Source organism: Sorex fumeus, unplaced genomic scaffold (assembly GCF_029834395.1).
Source record: "Sorex fumeus unplaced genomic scaffold, SorFum_2.1 ptg000081l, whole genome shotgun sequence".
Lineage (NCBI taxonomy): Eukaryota > Metazoa > Chordata > Mammalia > Eulipotyphla > Soricidae > Sorex > Sorex fumeus.
The window spans coordinates 5,491,385-5,508,833 of record NW_026606138.1 but is presented as its reverse complement, the minus strand read 5'-3'; the positions used below and the strand labels follow the sequence as shown (position 1 = coordinate 5,508,833).

General features: G+C 40.5%; 1 protein-coding gene across 2 annotated transcripts in view; it reads left to right on the top strand.

Annotated features, from left to right (window-relative positions):
* Positions 1 to 16,812, top strand: part of MDM2 (MDM2 proto-oncogene) — a 32,005-nt gene extending 15,193 nt beyond the window's left edge. For both annotated transcript variants that reach the window (XM_056130774.1, XM_056130775.1), the window contains exons 6-11: positions 1,908 to 1,975; positions 2,303 to 2,399; positions 7,150 to 7,310; positions 8,030 to 8,185; positions 9,364 to 9,441; positions 14,687 to 16,812. In XM_056130774.1, coding sequence (XP_055986749.1) covers positions 1,908 to 1,975; positions 2,303 to 2,399; positions 7,150 to 7,310; positions 8,030 to 8,185; positions 9,364 to 9,441; positions 14,687 to 15,262 — 1,136 coding nt within the window. In that variant the 3' untranslated portion in view covers positions 15,263 to 16,812. The remainder of the gene's footprint in view (positions 1 to 1,907; positions 1,976 to 2,302; positions 2,400 to 7,149; positions 7,311 to 8,029; positions 8,186 to 9,363; positions 9,442 to 14,686) is intronic.
* The last annotated feature ends 637 nt before the right edge of the window (positions 16,813 to 17,449 follow it).

Sequence of the window (17,449 nt, the reverse complement as noted above, 5' to 3'; positions counted from 1 at the left end):
TTTGCCATGCGGGCGAGATACTCTCGGTAGCTTGCCGGGCTCGCCAAGAGCGGGGAGGAATCAAACTTGGGTCAGCCATGTTGACTGTGTGCAAGGTAAATGCCCTACCCGCTGTGCTATAACTCCAGCCCTTGAAGATATTAATGATGATTTTTAGTTTTCAGGGGCCTAGGGCTAATACCGCCTGTGTTACTTGACTCCACTCTGTGCGCCCAACAGTTTGGTGCTCAGGTCCATTATTGAGGCACTGTTGTGACCTCGTTGGGACTGTTAGGTGTTATGCAATGCTGGTGCCAGGGAGCTAACTTGGGACCTTATCTGCGTGGCCCACACTCTGGTCCTCTGAACTATCTGTGCAGCACAAAACTTTGACATTATAGATCTCTAGATTTGTACATTCTAGATTCCTAACTAGGAACTAAACCCTCCTATATATACATGAGTTTCATTCCCATAAATTTATTTTCTTCCCATACAAGTTCTTTGGTTTTCTGAAGTTTCTCTTGGTGAGTGATACTACCCATTTATTCACATATGGTGTAATATTGAAATCCGTCTCTTTTTCTTTTTGGGTCACATCTGTCAATGCACAGGGGTTACTCCTGGCTCTGTACTCAGGAATTTTGGTGGTGGTTGGCGGAACATAGGGGATGCTGTGAATAGAACTTGGGTCTTCAGCGTGCAAGACAAACACCCTACCTGCTGTGCTATCGCACGAGCCCCGCAATCTGTCTTTACTTCTTTCTCCTCCTTTAATATATTGGATACTAAATATTGGTTGATTTTTATCTTTTTTATTTCTTTAGAATTGATCTTTTTTCTGTGTGTTAGTTTAGCTATGTTACTTTCATTTTTTTTAAATCATTACTTTTCTAATACTAGTTTTGTCTACTTTTTCTTCTATTTGCTAGTGATCATGGTCTTTTCTGCTTGTGATGACCATTCCTTATCTCAGAATTTTTTTAAAATAATATAGGAATACTGCTATTTATTCAGCCTTTGATTAAGATTGAGTGAAATTCTTGTGAAACCAGAAAGTCAGTTTTAACTCTTCGATAATACCTTATTGATGAATGGTTGCTATAAGTGCCTTAGGAAAGATTTTCTAGTATCAATTGGGGTAAAACTGCTATGAAGCTGAGTTGGCATGTACATGAACACTGCTTTTTTTTTTTTGTTGTTGTTGTTGTTGTGGGGAGAATGGGCGTGGGGGTGGAGGTGGGTGTACCCAGCAGTGCTCAGGTCTTACTCCTGTCAGTGCCCAGGGAATATTGAGGTTGCTGGAGATTGGTGCACTGCATGCAATTCAAGTGCCCTACCCACTATGCTGTCTGGCCTGAGTGCTGACATCCTTACATTGGACACACAGGAAGACACACAGGGTCCTTTATGATCCTGTCCACTTTGCCTATTCACTTCTGTTACTGGCCTTAACCCTCTGGGCTACCTTTTTAGTTCTACTTTGATATGTTCTATTAGGAAACCATGAAAACTGTTCTTCATGCCCTACACCTACATAATCATTGCTCATTGCTCCATCCTCACTAATTTGTCTTTAAAAAAATTTTTTTTTCCTTTTTTTGTGGTTGTGGGAACACCTAGTGGTGCTCAGGGGTTACTACTGCCTCTGAGCTCAGTAGTGACCCCTAGTGTTGATAGGTATTGGGGATTCAAACTGTTGTCGGCTGCATGTAATGCAAGTGCCTTACCTCATATTCTCTATCCCCATTAATTTATCTTACTTGTCTCTCCAGTAGACAAGTTTTAGAATGGGGATGACAGCTGGGAGACACAGATTTAATGCTTGTTGAAAGGTTAAATTGTGTGTAAGGGATATTCCAGATTCAGATATGAGTAACTTTTTTATAGTTTTGTTGTTGTAATTCTTTGCCTTTGTTTTCTGTCAGAAACCTCAGATTCAGGCTCATCTTTAAGTGAACCCACGTGTCACCTTGAAGATCAGAGTGATGAAAAGGTAATCTTTAACTCATTCTAGTTTGATGTCTTTGAAAATTGGCAAGGGTGTTTAGAACATATAATTTTTATTATTTATTTATTTATTTTGCTTTTTGGGTCACACCTGGCAAAGCACAGGGGTTACTCCTGGCTCTGCACTCAAGAGTTACTCCTGGCGGTGCTCAGGGGACCATATGGGATGCTGGGAATCGAACCCGGGTCGGCTGCGTGCAAGGCAAACGCCCTACCCCTGTGCTATCTCTCCAGCCCCTAGAACATATAATTTTTAGCTCCCTGCTGTTACAATTAAGTTTGTGGGTGTTCTTCTCTCCCCTGTAATGTTTAGGAAGCTGTGCAAGAGCTACAGGAAGAGAAGCCTTCATCTTCGGACTTGGTTTCTAGACCATCTACCTCATCTCGAAGGAGAGCAGTGAGTGAGACAGGTATATAGGATATTTAATAAGTTTTTTCAAGCCACCCTTCAGTGATGCATTTCTAGTGAAATTGGCACACTTAGCTTCAATGAAATTGTTTTTTTTGATTTGGATAAATTAATTTTTGTGTTTCTTATTATGTATTTTTTGGTTTAAAATTGCTTTCTTAGGCCAGAAAGATACTATAGTGGTAAGGTACTTGCCTTGCATGCAGCCGACGTAGGTGTAATCCTGGCATGCATGTTGTCCTCCAGCACAGCCAGGAGTAAGCCTGCTTACATGGCCAGGTGTGTCCCAAACCCTGCACCCCTGCAGAAATTGCTTGCTTTTTTTTTTTTTTTAATGTAGGAGTATTGCTATTTATTCAGCCATTAATTAGGGTGATTGAATTGGGGATGAACTCCACCTTTTTTTTTTCCTTTTTCATAATTTTATTTATTGAATCACCGTAAGAGCAGTTACAAAGCTTTCGGGTCTAAGTCTCGGTCATACAATGAAACAACCGTACCTTCACCAATACCCATTTTCCACCACCAAAAACCCCAGTATACCCCCATTGCACCCCCTCCCCCTACCTGTGGGGCAGATGATTTCCACATTACTCTCTCTCTACTTTGATTGCATTCAATATTTCAACACCAGACCCACCATTATTTAATTTGGGATTTTACCCCAACACTCAGATCTGCTGAAAAGATAACAGTAGGCAATTTGTTTTCTATTGCTGATCATGAATAACATGATGTTGTGTGGCCACAGTAGTAGCCACACGATTTTGGAATTCCGAAATTCCAACAATCAGATCTGGAGGGATTTCTGCCAAAACCTGCTGGGTTCTGAGATTTGTCCCTGAGTGTTTGGGATCATGGCCAGCAGCTTGATCAGGAGCCAGAGAGGCCATTCAAGGTTCTTAGTAGGGTGGGGAGGAAAGGGGTGGCTCCACTCCATCCCACGAGACCCCATGTGTCTCGTCACTGCGGACCCAAGCCTGACTGTCCAATGGCCTCTGGAGGATGGCGGCCACCGAGCCGCCAAGCGGGGGACAGGTGCAGGGACAGCACCCTTTCCCCCATGGAGTGGCCTGGCGACAGTAATCTATTGTGGGGTTCGGACACATTTCTTCCAAAAGCCGCTGGGTTTCGAGATTTGTTTCTGAGTTTCTGGGATCATGGCAGCTTGATCAGGAGCCAGAGAGGCTGTTCGTGGGCGACAACTCACGGTCTCATTAGGATGGGGAGGAAAGGGCTGGCTCCATCCGCATCCCCATCCCCATCCCATGAGGTCCCCTGTGTCTTGTCACTGCAGGCCCAAATATGACCGTCCATTGGCCTCTGGCAGATGGCGGCCACTGAGCCGCCAGGGGGGAACATGCAGAGGGACAACATTCTTTTCCCCCTTCGTGGCCCGGCACTGGTAACCCATTGTGGGGACCGGATGCATCTCTGTCAAAAGCCGCTGGGTTCTGAGATTTGTCTCTGAGTTGCTGGGATCATGGCCATTAAGCAGTTCGATCAGGAACCAGAGAGGCCATGCCTCCAATTATATAGCTGAGCCGGAGCTGGTTTGTGGGTGTGTCTCCCACATACCTAACTTTTGGCCGTTTACTTTCCTGATAAACTTTGCCCCAAGTTTTTGGAATCTGGCCAAAGGCACAGTAGCAATTTTGGGGTATCTGAAAGTTTGAAGGTGCCATCAGGCTGCTGATGCTCTTGCTCACAGGTACAGATTGACCTGCTAGTAGCACCATACCCCTGAGAAATTGCTTTCTTAGCAACTTCTTTGTAGTTGATTATAACAGGCACAGTTTTCTGTGTTCCACTGGATTCAGTCATTCATTCAGGCTTAAATTTTTGAGCCATGTGTAGTTCTGAGATCATGAAGTGCAGGGATCCTACATAAGCCTCCCCCTGCAAATCACATCCACCTGTTGACCTCTGTCTCCCATCTCCCACTGGAATATATAGTTAATTCTCTATTATTTAGGGTAGTAGAGAGTAAGTATATTCTTTGTCACCTGACAGTGATGCTCAAAATTGTTGACTAGGGGCTGGAGCAATAGCACAGTGGGTAGGGCGTCTGCCTTGCACGTGGCCAACCCGGGTTCGATTCCCAGCATCCCATATGGTCCCCCGAGCACCGCCAGGAGTAATTCCTGAGTGAAAGAGCCAGGAGTGACACCCCTGTATATTGCCGGGTGTGACCCAAAAAGAAAAAAAAAGTTGACTGGATTGTTCATTTTTGGTCAACAGTATATGAAACTAAGTTGGAGAGTCAGAGAGGGAGAGGTAACTCAAAGGCTTGAGCACACACTTTGCCTGAAGAAGGAGACCTGTGGTTCATCCCCAGCACTATGTGGTTACCCAAGCACCATTTGAGTAGTCTCCAGGTCCTGCCAAAACAAAAAAAAAAGAATAAGGAAAAGCCATGCCTGAATAGTACATGTGTGACTCAAGTTATGTTCTTTAAAAAGAGGAAATTAAAGAACTGGAAAATTATTAAGAGTAGGTATCAATGGCATCATTACAGATGGTTTACATTAAAAAAATGTGTGTGTGTGGAGGGTGTGTGTGTGGGGGGCGCGGGGGCTTTTGAAATTGCTGGCACCATAAATGTGGAAGTCCAGTGCGCTATCCATTGCGCCTTTATTTATTTATAAATGTGGAATCTGTAGCATATCTAAACCAAGTGTGTTGGAGAATCAGAATGTGACCTCAGGCAAACTTTGCTAAGTGTGCAAACACCAGAGTCAAAGTAATAACAGTAACAGGGAAAGAGGGGGAATTTTGACAGGGAATCATACATCAGATTGTGATACTTGGCCCACTTGGTGGGCCTGGGGGTCATACTCCTTAGTTGTGTTTATGCATAATCAGGATGTAGCTTTCATATTGGGGCCAGGGGTATTGCACTTCTTTCTTTTTTTTTTTTTTTTTTTTTTTGCTTTTTTGGGTCACACCCAGCAATGCACAGAGGTTACTCCTGGCTCATGCACTCAGGAATTACTCCTGATGGTGCTCAGGAGACCATATGGGATGCTGGGAATCGAATCATTTGTCGGCCACGGGCAAGGCAGTTGCCTTACCACTGTGCTATCACTCCAGCCCCGGTATTGCACTTTTTGCATCCTTTAGTTGTGCTTGCATCCACTCCTGGCTGGTGAGTGACAGGGATGCCAGGGATCATGTGGATGGCAGAGCTGCCAGGATGGGCTTGACACATGTAGCACACTGAGGATTGGTCTCATCCATTGTGAGGCCAGTGTTTTAGTCACTAAGCCTTCTCCCTGCCCCTTCATCATGCCTCCTTTATAAAAAAGGGTTCTGCTGTGTTGGGGTGTGGGGGTGATTGGAGAGATAGATTAGGGGTTAAGACACATTATTTGAGTGCTGCTGACCTCACTTTGATCCCCGGCACTGCATAGTTCCCTGAGAACCGCCAGAAGTAATCCCAGAGCACTGCTGGGTGACTCCCTCAAAAGAAAGTTGTTTTGCTGTGAGTAATAGAGTACTTCAATAAACTAGAATAAAGTTTCAAATTAAAAAATATTAATCAATAGGGTATAGACTTGTAGTTTCCATTATTCAACCGAGATCACTTTTTGGGGGGTTATGTTGGTAGTTGGTTTGTTTTGTGCTTTTGGGTCACACCCGCTAGCACTCGGGGGCTATCCTTGAGTTTCTGCTCAGGAGTGACTCTGGTCAGTGCTTAAGGGACTCTGTATGGTGCTGGACATTCCACCACAACTACTTATATGTAAGGCAAGAGTTTTACCAATCCTGTGCTATCTTTCCATTTTCATCCTTTTTTTTGGGGGGGGGGGGTCACACCCAGCTGTGCTCAGGAGTTACTTCTAGCTCTGCACTGAGGAATTACTCCTGTCATTTTGCATGGGGGACCATATGGAATTCCAGGGATCAAACGTGGGTCATCTGCATGCAAGGCTGTACTATCACTTTGGCCCGTTTATCTTTCTTACAGTGAATACAAACATGTCTAATAGAACTTAAGTCAAGAATATGTGATCTATGGATCAGAGAGAGCGCGGTAATTACAGAGCTTATCTTGAATGCGGCTGACTCCAGTTCAGTTCCCTGCATTACATATGGTTACCTGAGCAGTTCCAAGAGTGACCCCTGAGCACAGAATCATGAGTAAGCCCTGAGAACTACTGAATGTGGCCCAAAAATCCAAGAAAAGAAAAAAACTCAGAACAGCCTTGTGATTTAGTCATGGAGATAAATAGCTATCACTTAAGAATTGTTTTGGGAATTTAGAGAAAAGAGAGCTAACTTCTGACTAGGAAAGCTAACAGAAGGAAATAAAAGGGTGAGCAAAATATTGGTTAATAAAAGCTTCAGATGATTACATTGTGACTTCATGGAGCTAAAGTTCTTAAAGTTTAAAAAGATTTTTTTTGCTGGAGACATAGCACCGTGAGTAGGGCACTTAACTTTGCATGCAAGGAACTCTGGTTTGATCTCTGGTACCAAGTATACTCCCCTGAGCCCCACCAGGAATGATCCCTGTGTGCAAAGCCAGCCAGAGTAAGCCCTGAGCATTTTCGAGTGTGGTCCAAAAAAACAAACTGGAAAATAAAAAGCTTTTATAGTGTTCTTATAATGTTTGATACAACAGATCCAAGAAAAGTGTTGACTTAGAATGGTGTTAGTATGTATGTGAGTAATATTCAAGTCTGTTTAATTTTAAAGACATTGCAAAATAGCATTTTAATTAACTTGTTTTTTTCTTGTGTATCCAGAAGAAAATTCAGATGAATTACCTGGTGACCGACAAAGAAAACGCCACAAATCTGATAATATTTCCCTTTCTTTTGATGAAAGCCTTGCTCTGTGTGTAATAAGGGAGATATGTTGTGAAAGAAGCAGTAGCAACGAATCGACAGGAACTCCATCGAATCCGGTAATCTTATTTTAAACCAAACAGTTCTAAAACATTCAGACAAAGTGCACATGTATGATAGGTGATTACTAAAACACATTGGTAAATTTTCCTTTCAAATGATACTATAGATTCTTTCCCCATCTACTAACTCCAGATTTGGGGAGAAGGATAGAAGATAGTGCAGTTGTTTCGGATGTGTTAGCAGAATTAATACTTAATGTCACTTTGCATATTGTTAATTTTTGTGGACCGTAGATTAAAATCAATTGGAATATATATAACCTGAGAATTTAGAAGTTTTACTTCTTAAAAGTGGGGAGGGGAACTAATAAAAATTTGGTTTAATTCAAATATTTTGGGATTCTAAGGCAAATTTATCTTGAAGTTTAAAAATACCTTTTTCTTGGAGGAGAGGGAAGAATTTGTTTCACATTTGGTTGTGTTGAAGTTGGCTCTGCTTAGGAATGACCTCTAGACAATGCTGTGGGAATCAGGGAATCTGGTGCCAGGGATTTGAACCAGGGTTAGCCATGTGCAAAGCAACGGCCTTATCTCCTGTACTATCACTCTGCCCTAAAAATGCCTTTATTGCAGCTACTAGCAAAAAAGCTTTTGAACAGGGAAAAATAATACGATTGATACAGTATGCAGAATGAGTATGAGGAGATGACTTGGGACAAACTGTAATAGAACAGTAGGTGCTCATTGTCACTCTTTCTTTTTATCTCCTGATGCAGGATCTTGATACTGGTGTAAGTGAACATTCGGGTGATTGGTTGGATCAGGATTCAGTTTCAGATCAATTCAGTGTAGAATTTGAAGTTGAGTCTCTAGATTCAGAAGATTATAGTCTTAGTGAAGAAGGACAAGAACTCTCAGATGATGATGATGAGGTAAAGGTTTTTACTCATTATTTTCCAAGATTGCTATCTATTTCTAATATTCATTGACTGGTGAGACTGAAATATATTCAGATTTTACCTGAAAGGTTTGCCTCTTCATCTGTTCAGATTAAAATACTATTTTATAGATTTGGCTTTTGTAGTTTATTTATTAAGCCTGGTTACATTCAGATAGCAGCTTATGCCAAGAAACCGGTATGCTTGAATGAGTATTCTTTTAATAGTTTCTTCAGTTCTGGACCTGATAGGCAGTACAAGGATTAAGGTGCTTGCCTTGTGAATCACTGACCGTGGTTTGACCTCCTGAGCACCTCCAGGAGTGACCCCTGTGCACAGAGGCAGAAGTATAGCCCCTCGGCATAGTCAGATGTGGGCCCTCCATTTGCAAATTTTAATTCTCCACTTTTAATATTAACCCTTTTCGGGGTTGTCCTAGGGATTAAGCCCAGAGCTTTTTACCTGTAAGGCATGTACTTTGCCATTGAACTATTTCTCCTAATATTTATAAAAGTAAAGCTTGCATAAAGTTGCAGTCAAATAATTGGAAGGCGGGCAAGGATGTGGTGAATAACATTAGCACCAGTATAAAAAAAAATATGGGCTGAAGAAATAGTATAGAGATTATGGTACATGTAACCTTGGTTTTGTCTTTGGCACCACGTGATACTGGAGTAAGTGAACTCCCTGAACATTATCCAGTATAGCCCTGGTGGCTTTAGAACATCACCAGGTCTGATCTTGGCAGCTCCCAGTATCGTTGGGTTTAAATAACATACTTTATGGTGGACTCAGCATTCAGTCATGCAACTGGGTGGGTGGAGTATTACCTGGAGTGGCCCCAGGGCCCCTTCAAAAAATACAAAGTAAAAAACAGTCACATACTACCTCTGTATGTCCTGGAGTTGACAGACTTTAACATTATAATGCTTTTCAATGTTACTTAATATTTCTTCTTAATATTACTGAATTTTTTGCTTCATTTTAAATTTGTTGGCATAGTAGATGAGGATTTCACTGTTTTTTTTTTTTAATTCCCTCGCTATACTATTTCATTTGGTCTTTATCTTAGAAAATCTCATATAATCGTTTTTTTTTTAAATCTTAACACTTAAAATTTCATGCTAAAGTTAAAAGATGATGAATTGATATTAATGAATTAATTTTATTAGGTATATCGTGTTACTGTGTACCAGACAGGGGAAAGTGATACAGATTCCTTTGAAGAAGATCCTGAAATTTCATTGGCTGTAAGTAAAAATTCTCCTTTTTCAAGAAATCAAAAATAACATTGAGATTGATTAGAAAACTTAGGTTAAGTTTATTTTATGACATGAGATAATTTTTAGAATTAACATTTTTGTTTTTAAAGAATTTTTCTAGTATTAAGATCTTTTATTACATTTAATTTTTTTTTTAAACTGTTGTTTAAAACAACACACTTGGTGCTCAGGGCTTGCTCCTGGCTTTTTTGTTCAGGGATCACTCCTGGTGGTAGCCAGGGGGTGATACGGGTCCCTGGGATTGAACCTGGATCGACTGCATCAAGGCGAACACACTGTCCACTGTCCATGTCTCTGGTCCTGAGAGTTTATTTTTCAATATCTTAATTTATTATTTTGAATTGAATCATTGTGAGATACATGATTGGATTTCAGTTATACAATGTTTCCAACACCTTTTCCTTCACCAGTGTACATTTCCTACCACCAGTGTCCCTAGTTTCCCTCCCGACCCCCCTCTCCCACCTCTGTAGCCTTTATGGCGGGTGTGTGTGCTTGCGTTCTCTCTCTCTCTCTTCCCCCCTCTCTCCTCCCTCTCTCTCATCTCTCTTCCCTTTGAGTACTATGGTTGGCAATACAGATACTGAAAAATTATTATGTATATCCCTTTACCTCCTTTCAGCACTCAGTTCTTATTGAGAGTGATGATTTCCAACTTACTGTCATTGTGGTCTCTTCTCTATCCTAACTGCCCTCTTCCCCCATGTACCTTGCCCCTGTATTTTCTGTACTTGGATATTAGTCTCATGCTATGTTTTTTTATATCACAAATGAGTGCAGTCATTCTGTCTGCCCTTCTCCTTCTGAATCATATTACTCAGCATGATACTCTCATATCCATCCATTTATAAGCAAATTTCATTACTTCATTTTTCCTGTTGGCTGCGTAGTATTCCACTGTGTAGATAGATGTACCATAATTTTTTTATCTAGTGGTCTGTTCTAGGGCACTTGGGTTGTTTTCAGATTCTGGATATTGTGAATAGTGCTGCAGATGACATTTTTGCTGTGTGCTTTTGGGCTCCTAAGGTATATTCTCAGAAGTGCCTTTGCTGAGTCAAATGGGAGCTCAATTTCTAGTTTTTTGAGGAATTTCCATATTGTTATTTAAGAAGGCTGGACCAGTTGGCATTTCCACCAACAATGGATGAGAGTCCCTTTCTCTTTGCATCTGTGTCAACACTTCTTGTTCTTGTTCTTTTTGATGTGTACCAGTCTCTGTGGTGTGAGGTGATACCTCATTGTTGTTTTGATTTGTGTTGACCATTTGAATTTCTTTTTTGAGGAAGTTTCTGTCCATTTCCTCTATTTTTTTTTTAAATCCGGTTGGATGTCTTTTTCATCTAAAGTTTTATCAGTGTTTTATATGTTTTTGGTTTTAACCCCTTATTAGATGGGTAAATAATCTTTCCCATTCCACAGGCTGTCTCTGTATCTTGATCACCTTTTCTTTTGAGATGCAGAAACTTCTTAGTTTAATGTAGTCCCATTTGTTTACTTTTGCTTCCACTTATATGGTCAGTGGTATTTCATCTTTGAAGATGCCTTTAGCTACAAAGACATTGATTCAACACCATGTTTTGGGAAGTTTGTCCTGTCCTTTATTTTATTTTATTTTATTTTTTAAATTTTTATTAGTGAAACACCATGAGATACAGTTGTAGACTTACAAATTTTTGTGCTTGGGTTTCAGTCATACAATGATCGAGCACTCATCCCTCCACCAGTGCCCACTCTCCACCACCACTAATCCCTGTATCCCTCCCACCCCCCACCCTCATCCCACTCTGCCTCTGTGGCAGGGCACTCCCCTCTGCTCTATCTCTTTTTTTGGGTGCTGTAGTTTGCAAAAGAGGAATTGAGTGGCAATCATTTCGGTCTATAGTCTACTTTCAGCATGTGTTTCCCATCCTGGGCGGATCTTCCCAACACCCTTTATTTGGTGCTCCCTTCTCTATCTGAGCTGCCTTTACTCCTAGAGTGTGTGGCTGGCCTCCAGGCCATGGAGTTGTCCTGTCCTTTAAAGAAGCTCTTGCAAAATTGACTTCAAGGCTATAATTCCCTAAGCTGTAGCCTGGTCTGAATCTCTGTAGCATCCTTAAAATCTGTATGATAATCTAGCTGGATAGCGTATTCTTGGTGAGGTGTTCTTTTTATTGAGTTTTTGTACTATATCCCTCCATAGTGTCCTGGTTTACAGGGTTTCATTTTTTAGATCGCTGTACATTAGGAGCTTTCATTTGTATATAAGTTTCTTTTCTGATCTTGCTGCTTTCAGTATTCTGTCTCTATCTTCGGATTTTTGTCATATTGAGTACACTGTATCTTGGAGTTTCCCTAGTTGAGTCTGTTTTCTCTGGTACCCAATGGGCCTCTTGGATTTTGGTACCTATATTTCTCAACACTGGGAAACTTTTTTTTTTTTTCACTTTTTGGGTCACACCCAGCATTGCACAGGGGTTACTCCTGGCTCATGCATTTAGGAATTACTCCTGGCGGTGCTCGGGGGACCATATGGGATGCTGGGATTCGAACCCTGGTTGGCCGTGTGCAAGGCAAACGCCCTACCTGCTGTGCTATCTCTTCAGCCCCAAATTGGGGAACTCTTGTTGATGATTTCTTTAACTATTATTTCTTCATCACATTTGCCTTCTGTTCTTTTGGGACTCCACTGAGTCTTATATTCATCTTGAACTCATCCCATAATTCTTTAGTATTCTTGTTCATTTCATTTTAGACTTATTTCCCACTCCCTGGTTTTTTGTTTTGTTTTGTTTTTTCTTTTGGGTCACACCTGGCGATGCACAGGGTTTACTCCTGGCTCTGCACTCAGGAATCAACCCTGGCAGTGCTCAGGGGACCATATGGGATGCTGGGAATCGAACCTGGGTTGGCCGCATGCAGGGCAAATGCCCTACCCGCTGTGCTATTACTCCAGCCCCAGCTTCTCTTATTCTTTTCAGAGCTTTTTTTGACTTTTTTTTGTTTGTTTTGTTTTGGTGCCACACCTGGCATTGTTCAGAACTTACTCCTGTTCTACACTCAGCACTCACTTCTTTTGGGATTCAGGGGACCATGTGTGGGGGCCAGGGATTGAACCCAGGTCAGCCACATGCAAGGCAAGCACCTAACCTGCTGTATTACTGCTTTGGCCCCAGCTTCTACTTACTTTTGTATCACCTACCATGGTCTTCATTTCTCTCATTTCTGATTGTAGTATTTTCATGTTGACTCTTACACTTTCTTGTGCTTTGCTGACTATTCGTGCTATTGTTTTTTGAACTTGTTGACCATCCTTGTTATTGTGTTACTGAAGACATTGTCTGAGGAATTACTAATATTTATGTCTTCGGTGATACTGTTTTCACTCATTGAGTGTGGTGGGTTTCTATGTTTTCCCCATTGATTTTTCTAGTGTTCTTGCTGTGCTGGTAGTGAGTTTTGTAGTTAGATGCCCTGGAAGATGCGTAGGGATTAGGTTGGAGTTGGTCTGGTTCTCCTTTGCCTATTTTCACCAAGTGATAGAAAGAACACCTGAGCAGCATGTGATCTGTTGAGTAGATATGCATGCCTTGTAAGTGGCCATCAGTTAAGGAGCTGTGATGTGTTACAAATTGGTGTGGAGACTGCAGAAGGGAAGATAGCTGGAAGGGAGGGTCTCACCGCCCATTGTGGGTTAAGTCTAGTGATGTCAGCTGGAGACAAGCCTCACCAGAAATGGTGGAGCAGCAAGCAGAAGGTCAGGAGTTGTGGTGGGATCTGTTTATATCAGGATGTCTCTTTTTTATTTTTTGAGCTGGATGCAATATTATTCAGATACAAAATTTTAAAAGGGGAAAATTATGTAACATGTTTTCAGAAAAAATTTCGTTTCAGTTAGGGCAGGGAGCTAAAAATAAGTTCAGAAAGGAAGATGACAAGATCACAAAGTTTATTATTCAAGTTGCATGGTAGGAAGGGAGATTAAGTTGAAATGAGGAAGACACGAGAAACAAAAATGAGAAAATGGGAAAGGATCACAAAAGGGCGTACAGTGTGGAGACAAGGATGATAGGTTATATCTGGCATTGATTGCTAAGAATGTTTTTATTTCCTTTGTAGATGAAGTTAAAGAACACTGAGTTTAGAACACTTAATTAGGAATCTTAGTTAATGGCAGACTGTGAATCATATTTTGTTTTTGTTTCTTGGGCCAAATCCAAAGTCCACTTCCACCAGTAGTGCTCAGGAACTACTAATTCTATTTTTTGTTTGTTGGGGGCTACAACGAGCTGTGCTTAAGACTTACTACTGGTTCTGCACTTAGGAAATACTTCTGGCAAGATGCAGGACCCTATGTGATGCTAGTGATTAAACTTGGTTGAGCTATGTGCAAGGCAGTTGTCCAAACCCCTGTATTCCCTAACCCCCTAGGGACTGATGAGTCTTTGCTCTGGGATGACTCCTGGAAGTGCTTAGGGAACGGTATACTGCCAGGGATCATACATAGACCTCTGCATGTAAAGCACATGCTTCAGGCACTGAGGGATCTAATTCTGTCTAGATTCATTGCTTAAACACTGTATTCTGTATCTAGGGTTGAGCCTTTAAGTAAGTGTAGTAGGTATAGGTCTCATTACAGTATAAAGACCTCAGCACTTGCTATACCAAAATGAACCCGCTATATTTGTATCCTCAGGGAACTATAGTTAATGGGTAAAATAATGATCAAGTTCTTTTTAAGAATTTCTGAGCACAGTTTAGCTGGGGAAAATAAAATGTATATTTAAAATCTTGTACTTGAGGGGATGGGGAGAGAATATAATTGGTAGGGCACTTGCTTGCACATGACCAGCCCAGGTGTGATGCTTTACACCCCATGTGTTCCCCTGATCACTGCCCAGGATTGATTCGTGAGCCAGAGCCAGGAGTAAGCCCTGAAAACCAATGAGTGTGGCTCCCAAACAAAATTCTTCAGAAAAGAGTGATGTGCTGAATTTTTTAAAAGTTTGAAGTATTGTTATTTACAGTACTGCTTTAATAGTTCCATGCATGCAACATTGTAACAAAACCCCTTCACCAGAGTATCTGCTTCCCTCCAGCATTGTTTCAAGGTCCCCTCCCAAGCCACTCAGTATATTTTATATAAAACATAAACTCATACATTTTGTCTTAGTCATTGAAGTTTCTAATAGTTATTAAGGTTTACAGAAACTGTCTTGTTTTCTTGAAGGACTACTGGAAGTGTACTTCATGCAATGAAATGAATCCTCCCCTTCCATCACATTGCAACCGATGTTGGGCTCTTCGTGAGAACTGGCTTCCTGAAGATAAAGGGAAAGATAAAGGGAAAATGTCTGAGGAAGCCAAACTAGAGAACTCAACACAAGTAGAAGAGGGCTTTGATGTTCCTGATTGTAAAAAAACTAAGGTGAATGATTCTAAAGAATCGTGTGGTGAGGAAAATGATGATCAACTTGCACAAGCCTCTAATTCACAAGAAAGTGAGGACTATTCTCAACCATCAACTTCTAATAGTATAATTTATAGTAGCCGAGAAGATGTCAGAGAGCTTGAGAAGGACGAAATACAAGACAAAGAAGAAAATTTGGAGTCTAGTTTTCCCCTTAATGCCACTGAACCTTGTGTGATATGTCAGGGTCGACCCAAAAATGGTTGCATTGTCCATGGCAAAACAGGACATCTTATGGCGTGTTTTACTTGTGCAAAGAAACTAAAGAAAAGGAATAAGCCCTGCCCAGTATGTCGACAACCAATTCAAATGATTGTGCTAACTTATTTTCCTTGACTTGTCTATAAAAGTAGAATGATATATTTCTAACTATATAACCCTAAAAATTTAGACATGAAATTTTTTTAACATGTATTTAAAAGAGTATCTTAATCTATGTAGAGTTCCATTGTGTGATTTGCCTACATTGGAAAAGCTAATAGTAAATACTACGTTTTATGAAAGTGTCACCTGTTTATAATCTGTTTGGGTTTTAATGTACTTTGAATTGAATATGTAGCTAATACGTTACTCCTGCCCTCATATTTTAAATAATTCCCACTTTACCTGAGACGTTTCCGCCTTTTCTAAAAATGAGAATTTACATGTAGCTTATTTTAATATCTCTCATCTAAGGAGAAGTTTGTGTGAAAGATTTAATAGTTAGATACTTTTAAACCTTTGAGTCATAGTTTCTCTTCTTAGTCAGAACCTCTTAAAATATCCTTTCCAGATAAAAAAGAATTTGGTAGTTTCATTTGATATTGTGCAAATAAGAATGTGGCCATTCTCCCACCTCTTTGGCAGAGTGAGGGCTTGGAGGTGGTGTGGTGTCTTTTGAGAAGTCTTTGAGAGTAGTAGCCATTTATCCACAACACAATATTTCTTGAAGTCTCCATTTAATAGAATGTGGAATTGTCCTAAAGGTCTACCCTGTATACTAGGCCATTTTTCACACCGAATTTTAGCATATAGAATATAGAATCATTTCTTGAAAAAGAAAAGAAAAATAATTCTGAAGACCTTGGAGTTACTTTGTATTTGGTTTTATGTAGATTTGAGACCTTTACTTTCAGGCCTGTATTAGGAACCAGTGTGTCCAGAAAGATTAATTTAAAAAATCTAATAAGTATAGCAGGATATTTCATTTTAAATTAAATGAAAATTAATAATTTCTAACTAAATTGCCCAGAAATTATGCACACTTTTAAGAACGATAGGTTTAGAGCATAGGATTCTAAAATATCTTTCACACTGCATAGATTACATTATGATTTATACTTAAATATGTACATTTAGCAAAATCACTACAGTAACTACTTTGATGTTAGGTCCATTGTTTTTTGCTCATTTAATAATTACACAAACTGAGGTTAGGACATAAAATCAGCTTATCTGTGGGGTAAGTGTATGTTAGAACTGTGAGGTGATTTTACACAGCAAGTTTGTGTGTCAGTCACTAACAATTCATTGTATTAAACCAGAAAAGCAGTGGTCCATATACTTTACTACATATGCATATTTAAAAAGGAAACATGGCTGAAGGGCTCAGTACCTTAGCTATAGAATGGTCCTTAAAAGTAGGTTTTATTAATTTGGGATTTAGAATACTTAAAACAGAACTCAACAGACTCCATCTTTCTGAGGAGAATTAGTTGTGAATATATGTCTAAACTCTGTATGTACATCAAGGTACGTTATGCAGTAATACTATTTATAAAACACTCAAAACTGCAAATCTCATTTAGCATGTTTATGTGCGTTACTAATGTAACTTTGGATGTCTAAATTTTTAGGGTTAGTATAACTGATCTGCAAATAAAGAATATATTAAATATTTAACAATTGTTCAAGGAATGTGATTATTGAATCTTTTTTTTTTCTTTTTGGGTCACACCCGGTGATACACAGGGGTTACTCCTGGCTCTGCGCTCAGGAGTTACTCCTGGGACCATATGGGATGCTGGGAATTGAACCCGGGTCGGCCGCGTGCAAGGCGTTTGACCCGCTGTGCTATCTCTCCAGCCCCAGATTATTGAATCTTAACATCTGATATTTCATGAGTTTTGTTAAAGTAGGCAAATGGGCAATTAGAAGTGTTTTTCTTTTTTGTTTGTTTGTTTTTTGCTTTATGGGTCACACCTGCCGATGCACAGGGGTTATTCCTGGCTCTGCACTCAGGAATTATTCCTGGCGGTGCTCAGGGGACCATATGGGATGCTGGGAATCGAATCCGGGTCGGTCGCGTGCAAGGCAAATGCCCTACTGCTGTACTGTCATTCCAGCCCCCAGTGTTTCTCTCTTTGGATGGCTGTGACTGTCTGTACTGCAAGCAGTTAACATTGTATCCTTAGAGTCTCAGTACAAGATTACCTCCCACCGTACCAAAATCTACTGATGCTTAAAAGCCCTTAAATGTCATCGTATGTGCCTATCATCTGTGACAAATCTTTTCGTGTACCTTTTTTCGTTCTGCCTTCCCTT